Source organism: Meriones unguiculatus, chromosome 3, assembly GCF_030254825.1.
Source record: "Meriones unguiculatus strain TT.TT164.6M chromosome 3, Bangor_MerUng_6.1, whole genome shotgun sequence".
In the NCBI taxonomy this organism is placed as follows: domain Eukaryota; kingdom Metazoa; phylum Chordata; class Mammalia; order Rodentia; family Muridae; genus Meriones; species Meriones unguiculatus.
This window is the reverse complement of record NC_083351.1, coordinates 31,841,437-31,856,933: the sequence shown is the minus strand read 5'-3', so window position 1 is coordinate 31,856,933 and position 15,497 is coordinate 31,841,437. Positions and strand designations below refer to the sequence as shown.

At 43.9% G+C, this 15,497-nt stretch overlaps 1 protein-coding gene across 8 annotated transcripts in view; it reads left to right on the top strand.

Annotated features, from left to right (window-relative positions):
- The first annotated feature begins 396 nt into the window (after positions 1-396).
- Positions 397-15,497, top strand: part of Eri3 (ERI1 exoribonuclease family member 3) — a 128,849-nt gene continuing 113,748 nt past the window's right edge. For 2 of the 8 annotated variants that reach the window (XM_021633390.2, XM_021633386.2), the window contains exons 1-3: positions 443-804; positions 2,824-2,899; positions 14,612-14,889. In XM_021633390.2, the coding sequence (XP_021489065.1) occupies positions 670-804; positions 2,824-2,899; positions 14,612-14,889 (489 nt within the window). In that variant the 5' untranslated portion in view covers positions 443-669. The other 6 variants (XM_060379738.1, XM_021633391.2, XM_021633389.2 and 3 more) reach the window with 6 other exon arrangements.

Here is a 15,497-nt window from a genome sequence, read left to right as displayed (position 1 = left end):
ATTACTTGCTGACGAATGAATCACAGAAGGGCAACTAAAGAGAATGTCTCCTAAACCCATACTCACCGAGTGCCTACAGTGAAGGTGGGGAAAAGTAGTAGAGCACCTCGGTCATTCTAGGCCTGGCGAAGTTTTCTGTTTATTTTATTATTATCATTTATTTATTTTTAAGAAAATTCCTTTCACTGTTTAGAAGTGACCCTCCCTTCTCTTCTGAATACGTGTCTCCTCCAAACTACAAGTCCCAGAAGGCCCAGTGCCAACGGTCACCATCTTGACACACCTTAGCGCGCATGTCAGCGGGAGAAAGAGCGTTTGGGGCGACGAGGCCCCGCCTTAGTTGCAGTTCATTGGCCAAAGGCGCCAGCGGCGGGCTCAGCGGTTGGCTACTACGCCCGCCCGTCCACCGCGTCGGTCGGGGTCAGAGTGCGCGGAGGTGAGTCGGTGTGTTGTGGACTCGTGGTGCTGGCTGCCGCTGTTGAGGCGGCCTGGAACGGGCTGTGGGAAGCGGGCGGAGCTGGCCCTGCTTCTGCCTGGCCAGCGCCGCAGGCGGCGCGGGCCGTGCCCGCTGCCGTCAACTGCCCCGAGCGCCTGCTGAGGTCGAGGGAGACGTCGGGGCCTGCACCTGGAGAGAGCCTGCCGCGCTGGCCCGGAGGAGGGGGCGTTGCCATGGCGACAGCCTCTCCGGCAGCTGACGGGGGGCGGGGGCGGCCCTGGGAAGGAGGGCTGGTCTCCTGGCCCCCTGCCCCTCCCCTTACTCTTCCCTGGACCTGGATGGGCCCGAGCTGGGGGCAACACCCTGGGGTGGGTGAGACTGAGAGGGCCCCTAGCTTGGGCCCTGGTTAATGCATGCGGGCTATGGGTCGTGGCGTGCATACTTTTAGGCAGCCTGGGTTACTGGTCTCTGTGCTCACCCTGAATGCATGTTCTAACTCTTGGCGAAGGGGGAGATAGGGGCCTGTGGGGGAGCTTGGCTTTGCAAGGCAGATTGGGTGAGTCGATGGAAGGTCCTGACTTGAGATTGCTGGAGAGAGAGGGGGGTTTGGCCAGAGGCATTAGTAGATAAATAGACTACTCCCTCTGCACCCTGGCACACGCACACATGTTAACTCTTTACTTCCTTGTAAGTCACGAGCTGTGGGTAGTAATGATGGTGGACAGAGTTGGAGAAAGGGCCTTCACCTGGATAGCTTTTTGTGTGCCGTTAGTGAAAAGGGACCAGCAACAGGTGTTTTCTTAAAATAAAGAAAGCATGACTCGGGTTGAATTGTTGCAAAATGCCCACTGCTTAATGTTGACCTGTGGGCCCTTCATCTGGGGATACAGAGTTTGTCCCTCAGACTGGACTTTGTAACGACTAGGACCAGCAGTTGTTTCTGGCCATTTCTGTGGCATGCATTTGGTAGTGCATTTCATGGGTTTCCCAGTGTAAGGGCAGCAAAAACATGAATCCCATTGGCTAATCTATTTAACTATAGTCAGTTGTGATTGGCTGAATGATTTTTGACCGTAGAGTTTGTACCAGAAACTGGCTTCATCAAATTCAGCTTTATTCTGACTCTATCATACACGGTATACCTTGTTTTAGTGGGCTCTTTCTTGGACCTTAGGTATATTATACTTGAATCCCCTACCATTTAAAAGCCAATTTATAAACAGCGACTCGGAGTGTGACTCCGCTAATGTGTGCCTGTGATCTTGGTTAGAAACCCACTTGACTGCCTGTCGGCAGGTGCTGAATGGGGGAAGGGAGCTGCCGGGAAGTGATTGATAAGGTTTCCTTTATGGATTCTGTGGTGCTTCACTGGAGCTCGGAGCACTTTGGCAACTTAAGCACTCCAAATTAAAAGCTCATTAACAATTCCTGCCCAAAGATCCTGTAAATAATCAGCTAGCTAGGTCATAGAACTTGCCTAAGAGCTCCCTCCAACTTGAAATTTCCAAATAAAAGTGTTCTTATTCCGTTTCATTTTGAAACGTTTACCCCGTGGAGGGATAAATTGGGAAGTGGCCTGTTCCCAGGGGGATCAGGTTGGAGGAAGCCTTAGTGTGTGGAGTAGTAGACAGGATTAGAAGGATCTGCGCCCTGGGCTTCACTAGCTTCCAAGATCATGGCTGTGATTTCTGGTCCTTTAGAATATCTGAATTAGGTGATAAATATGATAGACAGTCCTTGATGCTTTCATTTTAAAAAAATATTTGTAGATGGTCTTGATGTGTGGACTTGGCTGGCCTCTCCTGCATCTGCTGCCCGTGCCTGGCTCCCTTGGTGTGTTGACTTGGAATTTGGCTACCTTGACTTTCTTAGAATTTGAGGCAGACTTGGAAGTATTTTGAAAGTGTTTCCTGTTCTGTGCTTCCATTCCAGTAGTTACTGTCTATAGGTTTGTGTCAATGAACCCTTTTCTCCAGTCCTGGCTCAGCCCCAGTTCCTGAGTTCTGAATAGTTCAAGCCTCATGTCCTTTTCTGACAGGATTCGGAAATTACCCAGTGAACCACCACCTCATGATAATCATTCTTAGTTGAGGCTCAGATATTATGAATACTTGGTTTTTCTAGAAGATAAACTTCCTCAAGGTGGATAATATACTAGAGAACATGAACTAGTATATTATATACACTAGTAAATACACACATACACACACACACACACACACACCTGTTAATAGCATCTGAAAGGCCTGTAGGGGCCATTGTCTTTCCACAGAGAGCACTATATTTTCAATATAGTTTGAATTTATGAGTTTAAGAGTGACCCTTACTGAGGATTTGAACCTTTGAATTGAAAGATACCTGTTGCAGAGATGTGTATTTGTCCACAGCACTGGGCCTTTCCAGCTCTCACAGACCCTTCAGCGTCTCCAGCTGCCAGTCTTGGCATCTTCGAAGTAAGGAGAGGTGAGAATCCTGTTGCATGATCACGTTTGGTGTCTGACTGTTGGGTTTTGTGTCTGACTGTTGGGTTTGGTTGGTATGGGATGGAGCTGCTACAGATGATAATGTTCTGTAGCTTCTGATAAGGTAGCATATGTTCAAACTTAGTGAAACTGAAATTCACCAAAAGCTTTAGAGTGAGAGTTGGAGATGAGCGATCTCTACTCTCCAGTTCTGTCATGACTTGCTTTTTTTTTTTTTTTTTTTTTAATCTCCTCAGTAGTGGGGAACGAACCCAGGACTTTGCAGCATGCCAGGCAAGCATGCCACCACGGAACAATATTCTGGCCGGCCTGACTGCCCACCTGCCTGCCTTATTTCCTTCCTTCCTTCCCTTCTTCCTTCCTATTTATATTTGATGGTAACTAAATTGAGCAGACTGGCCTCAGACTGCAGTCCTCCTGCTTCAGACTCTCCTTGGTAACTGGGACTATGAGCACGGACTACTGTGTCCAGCCATGGATTTTTTTAATGAACACCTCCATTGCCTTTAGGGTAATTGAGTAGAGCTGGGATAGCCCTATACTCTGAGAAATACTCATCTTAACTCAACAGTAAGACCACCTCCTATGTGACTCTTGTGATATATCTGACCGAAACCTTTGGGATTTGGGTTTCATTTGAGTTGTGTGTCACCTTGAGTGAAGAGTTCCCACCTACTTGTACCTGGACTAACTAAAAAGGTGGACTTTTGATGATTGATATTCAGGGAGTTGAAAGTTATTTGTTCAGTAACTAAGGCCCAGACACTTTACTGGTTCCTGGGATTATAATGGAAAACAAGACTGCCCATCATGTCCAGAGCTTTAAGATCCATAGCACGGCCAACAGTAATACAGCACTTATGATACCCCCAATAGCACTGCAGAGGTGTCCTTAATGTGAACTTGTAGACTCTGAGGTGGCTTTTCAGAGGAATCAACCCCCTTACCTGGAATTAAATAAACATGGGACCAAGTATCATAACTTCTGTTGAGTTTGAGGAAGTTCAGTGTGACTAAAAAGCAGATGGGAAATGAAGCAGGAAAGGTAAACAGCGTCTAGGGCCTTAGAAACTCCGGTCAGATGCTGGGGTGAGAATGGGTAGGTGGAGGGTATAAAGACTAAAAGTTAGCAAGCTTTTCTTATTAAGGACAGAGTACAAACTTAGGCTTTGTGACTCTTTTAAAACTATTCAGCCTGTAGGGAGCTTTGCAGCAGCTGTGGAGGGTATGAAGGTGAACATGACAGTGTTCTAGAAAAAATTATTTGTAAAAGCAGGTGGCACCTGGATTTGGCTCATGGACCATAGTTTGCCTCTCTCTAGGTTGGAACAGTAAGATTAAAGATTAGAGTAAAATTAAAAGATTGTAAGCATCTCAGGGTAGCAGTATATCCTGTAATTGGAAGGCTAAGGCAGGAGAATGGCTAATTTAAGGCCAGCCTGTGCTACATAGCAAAACAAAAACAAAAACAAAAGATTATAATTATGAAATTTGTGATGTAGAAGGCTTGTTTTGATATTAATGTGAAGAGTGGATTGAAGGGGCAAAAAGATTTTAAAGGAAGAGAGTCAGGATATAACAGATTAAAATGTTTTGGGAACTATTTTCTGTTGACTCAAGTATGGACTAAATGGAGCGCTTGAGCCCTCATTCCTGAGCTTTCTAGGCAGTGGTCCTCCTTATATGTCCCTTGGTCTCTTTTTTCCTTGCTTGTAGCAGACTGTGCCTTCTCCTCTCTTGAGTGAGAGAGGCATACTCATTGCAGAGTGTAACCCATGCCCGATTTTGGAACTGCCAAATCAGGTGTGATAGTGTGCCTTAAGCCTAATAAAGTTGTTGAGTGTGAGTAGTTTAGAGCTCAGAATCCCACTCTGTCCTTTCCCTCTTTCTTCCTCTTCCTATGAGCCTCCCGGTACTGGTGGTGAGGTAGGGAAGCCTGCAGATTTCTGATAGTAGTGTTTCTGTGACCTTGGACAAATGACTTACATCTCTGAACTTCACTTTGTAGTCGAAAATGGAGATAGTGGGATTACATAGCATTGTTTGAAGGCTTTAATTTCGTGTAGACAAAGCTCGTAGTGTATTGATTGTTTTGTTGTGGTTGTTTAATTTTTAGACAGGCTCTTACTGTGGCTGGTCTGAAACTCTGTGAGACCAGGCTAGCCTCAAATTCATATCTGTTTGCCTTTGCCTTTCAAGTGCTGGGATTAAAGGCAAGTGTGCTAATATTCTGCACAAAAGCAGGAGGGAGTTGGGTGATAGAATTTTGGCTTTATAATCTTTAAGTCCGCAGTTTTCATATAGTAAAAGCTTAGCTGGCCTACAGGAGGCAGTTACAACTAAAGCCAGGCACTGTTTTTCACTGTGGAAAATGTGTACAGAGTAAAAGTTCCATAGTCCTCACACCATCAGTAAAGTGAGTGGAGTAAGCAGTTTCCCAAACCAGACTCACCCATGTTGCTGACTGTCTGACTCCTTGGGGTCATTTATTAGTGTTGTCACATTACTGGCCCTGCATTTCTGTAAAGTGCCTCCATTTTTCCCTCCCACTCTGGGAAGTGAGACGTGTGATCCACTTTGGTACACCTTGCTACCAAGTGAGGAAACTGGGGCCAAAGAAGGTTAAGGTACTGTTAAAGCTAGTGCAGACTTGTCTCCAGATGGAATTGTGCTAGTTGATTGTTGTGCCTTCTCCTCTCTTGAGTGAGAGAGGCATACTCATTGCAGAGTGTGATACATGCCCCATCCATGTCTCTCAACTTTGTTTAAATCCTGCCTTATCTATTGGGTTCTGTTGGGTTTTAATTGGTGATTTTGAGGACCAGACCTGTTGGGAAGCAGATTCCCTTTAGTTGTTGTTTTTGGCCTCTTCCTCCTTTGGGGGACATTCCTTGGGGAACCCTGGGTTAGGAGGGATTGCTTTGATATGTTCAAAATTGTGCCTTGTGCCCCACAGCTACAGGTAAAATCAAAAGGCAGATAATTTATGGGAGTGTCAAAGCTGGCCGCTGGCACCTCAGGAGCCCATTAGTATGCCTGTTCAGGCCCTCTGTGTCCTTGCCATTGATTCCTTTTTGCATGAGCCTGATTTGGGAAGCTGTAGATCTGTGTGCAGTGATTGGATGTGACAGTCCAAACACGGTCCCCTAAATTAATCCTTTTAATAGTATTCCTACACCGAGGCAGAGTCATTCTTTCTCTGTGTGTCTTTCTTTCTCGGTCTCTACCTCTCTCTGTCTCTGTCTCTGTCTCTCCCTTTCTGTTGGAGAGAGAATGGTTGGGCTGTAGAAAGGGAAAAAGGATGGAAGGAAGCTAGCTAGCTTTGGTGTGCTTTAGCTTCTCTGTTGTAGCACATTCTACTTCTAGAGTAGTTGCCATCATGGCTTTGTGCATATTAATTCATTTAGCAAGTCTTTACTTTCTAAATTGTGCCTGGCTCTGTGCTGGGGATAAAGAATGAATAAAATATAATTGTTGCTTTTAAGAAGCCAACTCTGTTTTTCAGACTTCTAAAACTCATGTGCCATTTAGATTAAAACTCTGTGTTCCTCTTTCAAACTGTGTGAAAATTTAAAATGCAAGAAAGCATCTGAGAAGAAAATAAAAAGTTACAAAATACGTTTTTTATGCATACATGGATGCCTCTGTTGCTGCCCTCCATCCTTCCTTCCTCTTTGAACATTGTTAGTAGCAGAAGAGACAGATACTTAATGTGTCACTGTATAGTGAGAAGATAAAAGTCGCGAACTTAGAGTAAACTGTGCTGCTGGGTCACGTGGAAGCCACTAACTTTATCATGGAGTAGCGGAGAAATCTATGAAAAGGGTGGGGCTTAGCCAGGTTTTAAAGAAAGTGTTAATTTGCTGGTGAAAAATGGCAGTGCTTTTTTAACATAGAGGGAGCAACATTTGCCAAGGCCCGATTTGTAGAAGGAAATGCCTCCACTTCCTTGGAGTTTTTCATACTATAGTGTGGGAATAGTCACATCTGAAGTGTGTCTAGGAACAGTCTTTGATGTCTGTGTACAGCACTGCAGTTACTTCAATCCACTGTGCCCTCTGTTGCTGCTTTGTGCTCAGGGTTAAAGTATAAAAAAAAACAAAACAAAAACAAAAACAAAAAAACTGTCTCTATATATGTTTAAAATATATATAATTTGTATTATACATACACAGATTTGGATGGCTTAGATTTCATTATTCTTAAGGTTAAGTTATTTAAAGAAGAATTGGAGTTAATATGAGTTACTATTCTTGTAAAGTAGTCAAATCAGGCAAGTAGGGACATAAGAGCCATTGAACATGGAAGAAGAAAGTGGGCCTACAAAGGACTGAGTGCCATGAGTCAGTTTCCTCATGTGTAAGACAGGAATATGTTTACTATTTTCCATGATTGTTAGAGGATTAAATGAGGCGAAATACGTAACTTAGCAGCACAGTGCCTGGGCTATCGTAGGTTTTCAGAAAACGGCATTTTCCTTTCCTCTTTCTTATGTGTTGACAATAGTAGCTCCCTTTTATTTGATCATGTACGAGTGTGTAAAAAGCTTTTGGGGTTGACTTGAACCCAAAAAGATATAGGTATTCTTACCAAGGATGTGTAATAGAGGTAGGGCTCAAATATAGGTCTGTCCGATATCAGTATTTTAGTAACTGTGCTGCCCTGACTCTGCTTCAACACTAGCTTACTAGCGGGAATGGAAGGACAGTGGAAGGATTTGAACAGCTTTGGATGCCACTGTTGCAGATATGTCTCTGCAAGGGCAGGGAGTACTTAGGGGATGGCCATACTTCCTCACCTCTAGCTTTATCCATGTTTTATTAGGAAAGGTTTGTCATGGAGAGGCATCTGGTCTGTAGGACTTTGTGAAGAGACATCACCAGCTTTGGCCCTAAAGAAGGAGTTTGCAAGTAAGCATGGCTGGTGGTCTAGCAAACAGCAGACAGATCCTAAAGAATTGCCTCTTGTGTTGCCTTGAGCTACTGAGATATCCCGATTGATGTCATCAGAATTTGTTCTTGACACTTTTGGTGACCGCGGTGCTGCTGGTGGCTTGAGGTTAGCAGCTGTTCCTGATGTCTGAGAGCTCTGATAACCCTGTCTGGAAGCAGCAGCAACTGTGGCTATAGGCCAAGGCAGCGATGGAGTATGGAGAAGGGAATGTCCCATTGAGATGAGGACTCATTAGAGTTCCTCTTACTTCCTTCCCACTCCTTTTTTTTTTTTTTTTGCAAGATTATCATGATTTATTTCCAATGAGATAATGTGTTCTTAAGAAAAAATATTGTCAGGCTCCTTCCCACTTTTTAACTATCAAAAAGTGTTGAAGTTGCCAGGAACATCAGGCTTGGAATGTGTAGCCTTTAGCGAACAAGCCAGAGCACTTGGGCTCTTGTCTCTTCTGTGATAGTGCAGAGAAGTTTGGAGGCCAGTGTGTAAGGCCTGCTTCTTGCATGAGAGTGAGCAGTGGTGTTGGAGTTGGAGCCTTGGATTCTGTTATCTCTTTTCCTCTCTCCTCCTTTCCTTCCTTCCTCCATTCTTGTCTTTGAAACAGGGTTCACCATGTATCCCTGGCTGACCTCCAACTCACAGAGATCTGCCTGCTTCTACCTCCTGCATGCTGAGATGAAAGGTGTGCACCACCATGCCTGGCTATTTCTCTTTCTTGTCTAGTGTCTCTTGGGTATTCCTTTCCTCTTCCTGGGCTTCTCCGTGGCTGGCTGGCCTGTGTTTGCCTCTTAAGTTTTCTTCTTTTTTGACTGTGATTTTCACAGATGTGCCCTGGCAGTAAAAGTGCATCATTCAGTTGAATAGTATGGCTTTTAAGGCGTGCAGTTTATTTACATGTTTCTCAAGCTATTTTTAGCTGCCTAGGTCAAAACCTGGGACCAAATAGGTTCCAGACAGGTATCTTAGTTGTTTCTATGACTTAGGTATTTGAGTATAATTGCTAAATCATCTTAGGACAAGGATCTTTTGTGGGACTGGGAAGCTAAAGCTTGGTGGTCCAGGTTCTTGAGTCATTGGACTCAGTACCTGCCTCCAGTACCTTTGAGTGTCTTTGGAATGTAGTCCTGCTTCCCGATGTGGTTTTTAATGGTGTGCATTGGATCCGGAGATGGCATTGACCTGTTTGCCCCCAGAGATTTCAAGTCTGTGTGGCTGGAGAGATGGAGGGTCAGGAGCCCACATGTTTCTTGATGGACTTCTCAGCTTGTCCTATCTCTGAAGCTCCTCCAGCCAGTGTGTGTGGATATTGAAGGATGACCCCCTCCTTCCCTCCCTTCCCTTTCCAGTAATGGAGGCTATAAAATGTCTATTTACCCAAGACACCAGAACGACTCCTCTGTGGTTCCACTAATCTGGTGATTTGGTGCTTCTTTGGTCTCTCAGGTAAATACAGATTGAGTCTTTTTATAAAGGCATATTATTTCCCTCATTAAATGTGTGTTTTGGCACATGTGTTATTTACCTGATAGACAGTAATGGCTGCAGAGGAACCATTGGTGTCTGTTGTGTAAACGCTGTGCACAGAGACCATCCTCCAGGGGCTGAGGCTCAGGCCTGTTTCTCCAAATCAGGCGGCCTCAGGGCAGTCCCTATTTACCCTCCCTGTCCCCGTTGGGGAGGTGATCCCTTCAGATGAAAGTCACTTTTTTTTCTTTCTGTAGCCTGATTACTTGTTTTCAGTTTGCTATACAGAAAAGATGTTTGAGGATAAATATGAATAAATCATGGTCTCTGATAAAAAATGTTGTACAGAAATACAGAGCATCTTAAATTGAGTTCTTCCCCTCAACTAGATACCAAAGTCCTAGTTGATGTTGGAGCTATAGACTTAAATTCTGCACACTTTTGGCTAAAGTATAAAGATATCAATGGAAAAGAAATCCTTAGACTGCTAGCAGATGCAAGAGCAGGCGGGATGCCATTGCAGGAATTATGGGGGTGTTTCTGAAAGGGCTGGCAGATAAAGGGCATTAAGTGGTGGCTTTTCCAGTGGGGACTCAGTGGCATTGAGAGCTGAGATGTGATGTAGTGAGAGCTGTTTCCCCACCCCCTTAGCTCTTGGTGCTAGAGGAGACTGTGCAGCCTACCTTCTCTAGGTACTGTGAGATCTCTCATGCTCTGTGTGTTTTGTTTTTAAAACAACATTGCACATGAATTTAATTTATTTAACTTACTGTGCTGGGGATTGAACACAGAGCCCCACCACAGAGCTAAACTCTCGGCCTTAAATTGGGTTTTTAAAAGTATTTTTAAAAAGTTTGAAACAACCCAAATTTACATAAAAATCAGAAGTGCAGGACAAAAATTTCTTTTCTGAACCATTTGAGAATTAAGGTCCTGAACTAATGAGCCATTAATAAGGATACTTGATGTGTATTTTCTATAAGTGGGACCTTTCTTACCTAACTACAATACAACTACCAAAATCAGATAATTAACATGGATATGTTAACCTCTATCTAGTCCACAAATCCCATTCAAGTTTTATTAGTTGTCTGGGGAAGGCCCTTTGCAAAAGGGGATGGCTGATAACTGCGGGTTGCATGTAGATATCAAGTCTGTAGTCTCTTTAGACTTTCCTCAGTAAGTTTTCCTTGATACTCATGACTTTGATACTTGAGAATATTATTGGCTGGTTAGAGTTTGTCTGATAACTTTGTTATAATTAGGCTCATATTATGCCTTTTCAGCAGGAATATCAGAAATGATCCTTTGTTCTCATTATATCCTGTCAAATGGCATGTGATGATTTATCCAGTTATTAATGTGTTTGGGGGGACAGGGTCTCACCACGTAACTCTGGCAGACTTGGAGCGCACTGTGTGCACCAGGCTGGCCTTGTATTCTGGTCTCAGCCTCCCAGGTGCTGAGATTAAAGGTGTGTACCATCATATCTAGCAGTGATGCTTATTTGTAACCAGTTGTGTAAGGTGACCTCTGCTTGTCTTTGCTGTCATAAAATCACTTCTTACAGTAACTAATAAGGGTTCTGTGGAGAAATACATTGAAGCCATGTTTATATCCCTCCATAGATTTTAGTTTTATTTATTACATCATCCAAGCTTATTCATTGCATTATAATCCACCACTATCTTTTTTGACCAGCAGGCATCCCTTCAAGGTGGATTTTTGAGTCCCTTTGACTTGTTTCTGTTATTCTTTGAACATTCTCTTCCTTTTTTTTGCAGGATATCTTAGGCTCAGCTTGTAGTTTTCTTGCCAGTTCTCCAAGGAGAATGGTTCATTTGGTGGAAAATGGTACTTGGAAGGCACTGGTGTGCTAGCTGTGCTCCTTGCTGTTGACCCATCCTTAGTCAGTGCTAGAGTGTAAATCTGTGTGTGTGTGTATGAGTGTGTAATCCTACTTTTAGTTATGTCTATGTTTATGTATTCATAAACACATCTTTACCAGAAATATGATTCTTGTTGCCAATTCTAAAGCAACACCACAAGTCTTATTATTATTATTATTATTATTTTTTCAGAATTGAAAACCTGGTTTCCATTACCCCCCCTTTTTTTTTTTAAAAGGATTTATTTAGTTAAAGCACACGAGTGTTCTATCTGGATCTACACCTGCACGCCAGAAGAGGGCATCAAATCATCAGATCACATTATAGATGGTTGTGAGCCACCATGTGGGTGCTGGGAATTGAACTCAGGACCTCTGGAAGAGCAGACAGTGCTCTTAACCTCTGAGCCATCTCTCCAGCCACCTCCATTATCCTTAATATATACGTTTTATTCATCTTTTTTGTATGTAACTATTCTGTTGTTACTGGCCCTTTACCTTTCCCTCAGGAGTGCCTTTTTTATGTTGCCCATGAATCTTATTAAATTCCTTTTGGTGGGAATGCCCTCTGTGCCTGCCATGAGTGCTGACATGATACAGCCTGCTACCTCTGCATGGATGCCCTTCTCACCTGCTTGGGCTTTTACCCTTCATCTAGACCCCTCTTCCGACTCCAACTGATGTAGATGTTTGTCTTTCTTTACTGTATTTAATGGATTTAGCATTGAAGTTTTTACAAAGGGAAGATGAAGCACTACCATTGCCCTTGACTCAGTCTGAATTTGGTTGTTAGGAGGGCAGTTGGTGTTGACATGTGGAAGCCTGACCTCCTGATGTCTGTTTTATTATTTTTACATCTATGGGTGTTTTGCTTGCCTGCATGTATGTCTGTGCACCGTGTGCATGCAGTGTTCGCAGAAGCCAGAAGAGGGTATCCAGTTCCCTGGGACTGGAGCTGTAGATAGTTGTGAGCTACCCTGGGGATGCTGGGAATTAAACTCAGGTGCTCTGGAAGAGCAGCCTGTGCTCAAATGTTGAGCCTTCTATAGTCTTAAGACATCTTTCAAGTGGTTCTTTTGTATATGGAGTCAGGTGAGAGAGCAGCCTGTAAGCAAGGAGACATTGTTACCAGTGTTGAAGGGAAGAGGTGGGCTGTATATGCTGTGCCCTTTGGGAGGCCTGGAGAATCACAGGGACGCAGGGGACAGCTCTGTGAGCACTGTCAGCAGAGGAAAGAGCCAGCTGGGCAGCTGTAGTGGTAAAAGTGACTAATTCTTTCTGAGCCAGCGACCAGACGCTGCTTGCTCTCCATGTTTACTTCTTTCTCATTCCATTCTCACTTTACAAGTACTGGAAGCCGGGTGTGGTGGCACATGCCTTTCATCCTAGCACTCAGGGAGGTAGAGGCAGGTGGATCTCTGTGAGTTAGAGGCCAGCCTGGTCTACAAAGTGAGTCTAGGACAGTCAAGGCTACACAGAGAAACCCTGTCTCAGAAAAACCAAAACAAACAAACAAAAAACAAACAAAACCCCCCAAACAAACAACAAAACAAAAGTAGATACTGTTATTATTGTTGTTGTATAGGCAGGAAATTGAAGAACAGCATTCCCATGGTGCCATAGCTAGCCAGTAAGTGCTGAAGTCAACACAAACTGGACTGCCTGTTAGTCAAGACAATTGCCTGTAGTATATGGCAGGCAGAGGCTAGTTGATTTATGTACTGTGTATACTGTAGACACATTAAGAGTTTCAGAAGTATTTCTACCTGGCTCAATTGATTAGAAGAGGTGTAAGGTCCAGAAGGACTTTGCATCTAACCTAGAATGGGTAATGGAGCCATTATCATCCTGCTGTTGAAGTTTTCCTGGTACTGTTGGGGAGTGAGTGATAGAATGGGTTTATTTTGGGAGTCTGGCTTTCAAAGGGACATTGGTCTTTTTGCCTTTCCAGGATATTACATAGTGAAACTTAAGTTTGCTGTTATCTCCCTGAACTAAGAGTTTTGGGGGAAGCTGTAAAGCAATGATAAAAACAAATGCTGTGCTTGTGTAGGATTTATGAAGAATCAGTTTCAGTCTTCACGAAATCCCCATGGTATTTCATGTTTCATACAGAAACATAGATCCCACACTAGTACGTATCCTAGTAGATATACAGACAAGTGATTATCTTAAACTTTTCAGTGAGAAGAGAGCTGGGAAAAAAAAAGTCATACTTGGCATTGTACTCTTTTGTTCAGGTGCTAGTGACCTCATTGTACCCCATTTCAGGGAGACAGTGTCTCCTTGTATAGCTCGTCAGAGGCAAGCCTTTGGTTCTATTGGAATGTGGCATTAGGAAGCATAAACTGAAGGCAATTTGTGTATGAAATGGTAAGTTTTCTTGTTTGAGAATTAAAGTTGAGTGAAATTTGAGTATTGGCAGTAGTGCGGGGAAGGACACAATTTCTACATCTCTGCTTGTTTCCCCCTCTCTCAGATCGAGTTATTTGTGAGTAAAACTTAGGCTTTGATTTTTATATTTAGTTAGCCCTCAGAGGAGAACAGATACTGTGAATTTAAAGGGAAAATGCAAAGGAAAAATATTTTTTTTCTTTGCACATGTTCCCTCAGAAAACTTTATTAGACTTTTAGAAATACTCCCATTACTGCCACATCTGGGTTTTCTCTCTCCCCTTCCTTTTTAAAAGGCCTCATAATCGTCCAGGGCCTCTAGGAGAGAGTGAGGCCTGAGGCAGCAAATGAGAAGGCCCAAGGCTGTTGCCAGCTGTGCCCTTGTTCCCTAGGGTGCTGCTCACTAGTGTGAATTGGAAATCATCAGACTATGATGGGCAAAACTCCCTGGGATTGATTTTCTTGGTTTTCATACTTTCTTTCATACTCTGGGAGAAGGCAGAGTCCATGGAGATGTCAGGTCACAGGCAGGCGAGCCAGGAGCAAATGATATGTAAGAGAGCTGAAGCGCGTCCAGGAAACTGAGTCCGCTTCTGGACCTCATTGTGCAGATAGTTGGTCACCTCAGATTGCTTTGGAATCCTTTGCTTTAAAGTTAACTGTTGCCACCTCAGAAGTGACTGGAAGTACTCTTTCTGCTCTCTTTTGAGCTAGTGCTCCATTTACAAATGAAGCTAGTTTTGTGTGTTGCCTTGAAAAAGACCTGGAAGACAGAGTTGTAGTGGTAACACTACAGGTCTAGTGTTAGGCTCTTAAACTTCAGGAAGGAAAACCGTGGTGTAGAAGAAGGCCCTGGAAACAGTGGGGAGGGGCTCAGGCTGCATGGATAGCCCTGAAGATTGGATGGAATAGGGCTACAGTGGGAGGGAAGTAACCCAGGCTCTCTGTTTTTGTTTGTTTTCTGTTTTCTTTTTCTTTTAACTTTCCTCCCCTAAGTTTTAGATGCCTCTGGATGCTCAATGCTAGCACCTTTACAGACTGGAGCAGCTCGTTTTTCTTCGTATTTACTTTCAAGAGCAAGAAAAGTGCTGGGCTCCCACTTGTTTTCTCCCTGTGGTGTTCCGGAGTTCTGTTCCATATCTACCAGAAAGCTGGCGGCCCACGGCTTTGGCGCGTCAATGGCGGCAATGGTGCCCTTCCCTCCCCAGAGGTATCACTACTTTTTAGTGCTGGACTTTGAGGCCACATGCGACAAGCCACAGATTCATCCTCAGGTAACTGTTGTATCATTGCTTCAGAAATGGTTGGGTGGCCAAGAGGGAGGGAGGAGAGTCTTGCTTCCTGGGACCCAGAGTTTTCTCATATCTTCTGACTTTGAAGTATTTCCTTCCAAGGCAGGTTGGTTACAAGTGTGCTATGGCAAGGAAACTGCGAAGTCTGTGAAGAATTGGGTATTGTTTCTCCCTAGTCTCAGCTTTTGGGAATGAAAATCTTTCTTTTCCAGCCTTTCCCTTTCCTTTGGGTTCTGTGGTTCTTTCTCCTGCCGTTGCTATGTGTATTTTGAAGGAGTACTGTAATAGTCAGCTCCTGAGGTGACCTTACCTCCTGGTGTTGACACTTTTACACTGACTCATAGATAACCTTGTCTCATCTGTAGAACGTAGCAGAAGAGACAGTGTGTGACTGTGGTCACAGGCTGGATTAGAAGAAGCACTACAGTCTGCTTTGCTCCGTTAGCTTATTTTCTCTGGCAGAAGTAGGACAAAAGTACTGCAGGGAGAACACATGCATAGGAACAGCCAACACTAGTTCACTAGTCATATTAGTGAGCTGTGTGAAGCGAATTTGCCACCGTAGTCAGGCCTTCGCTGACCACAGCCCT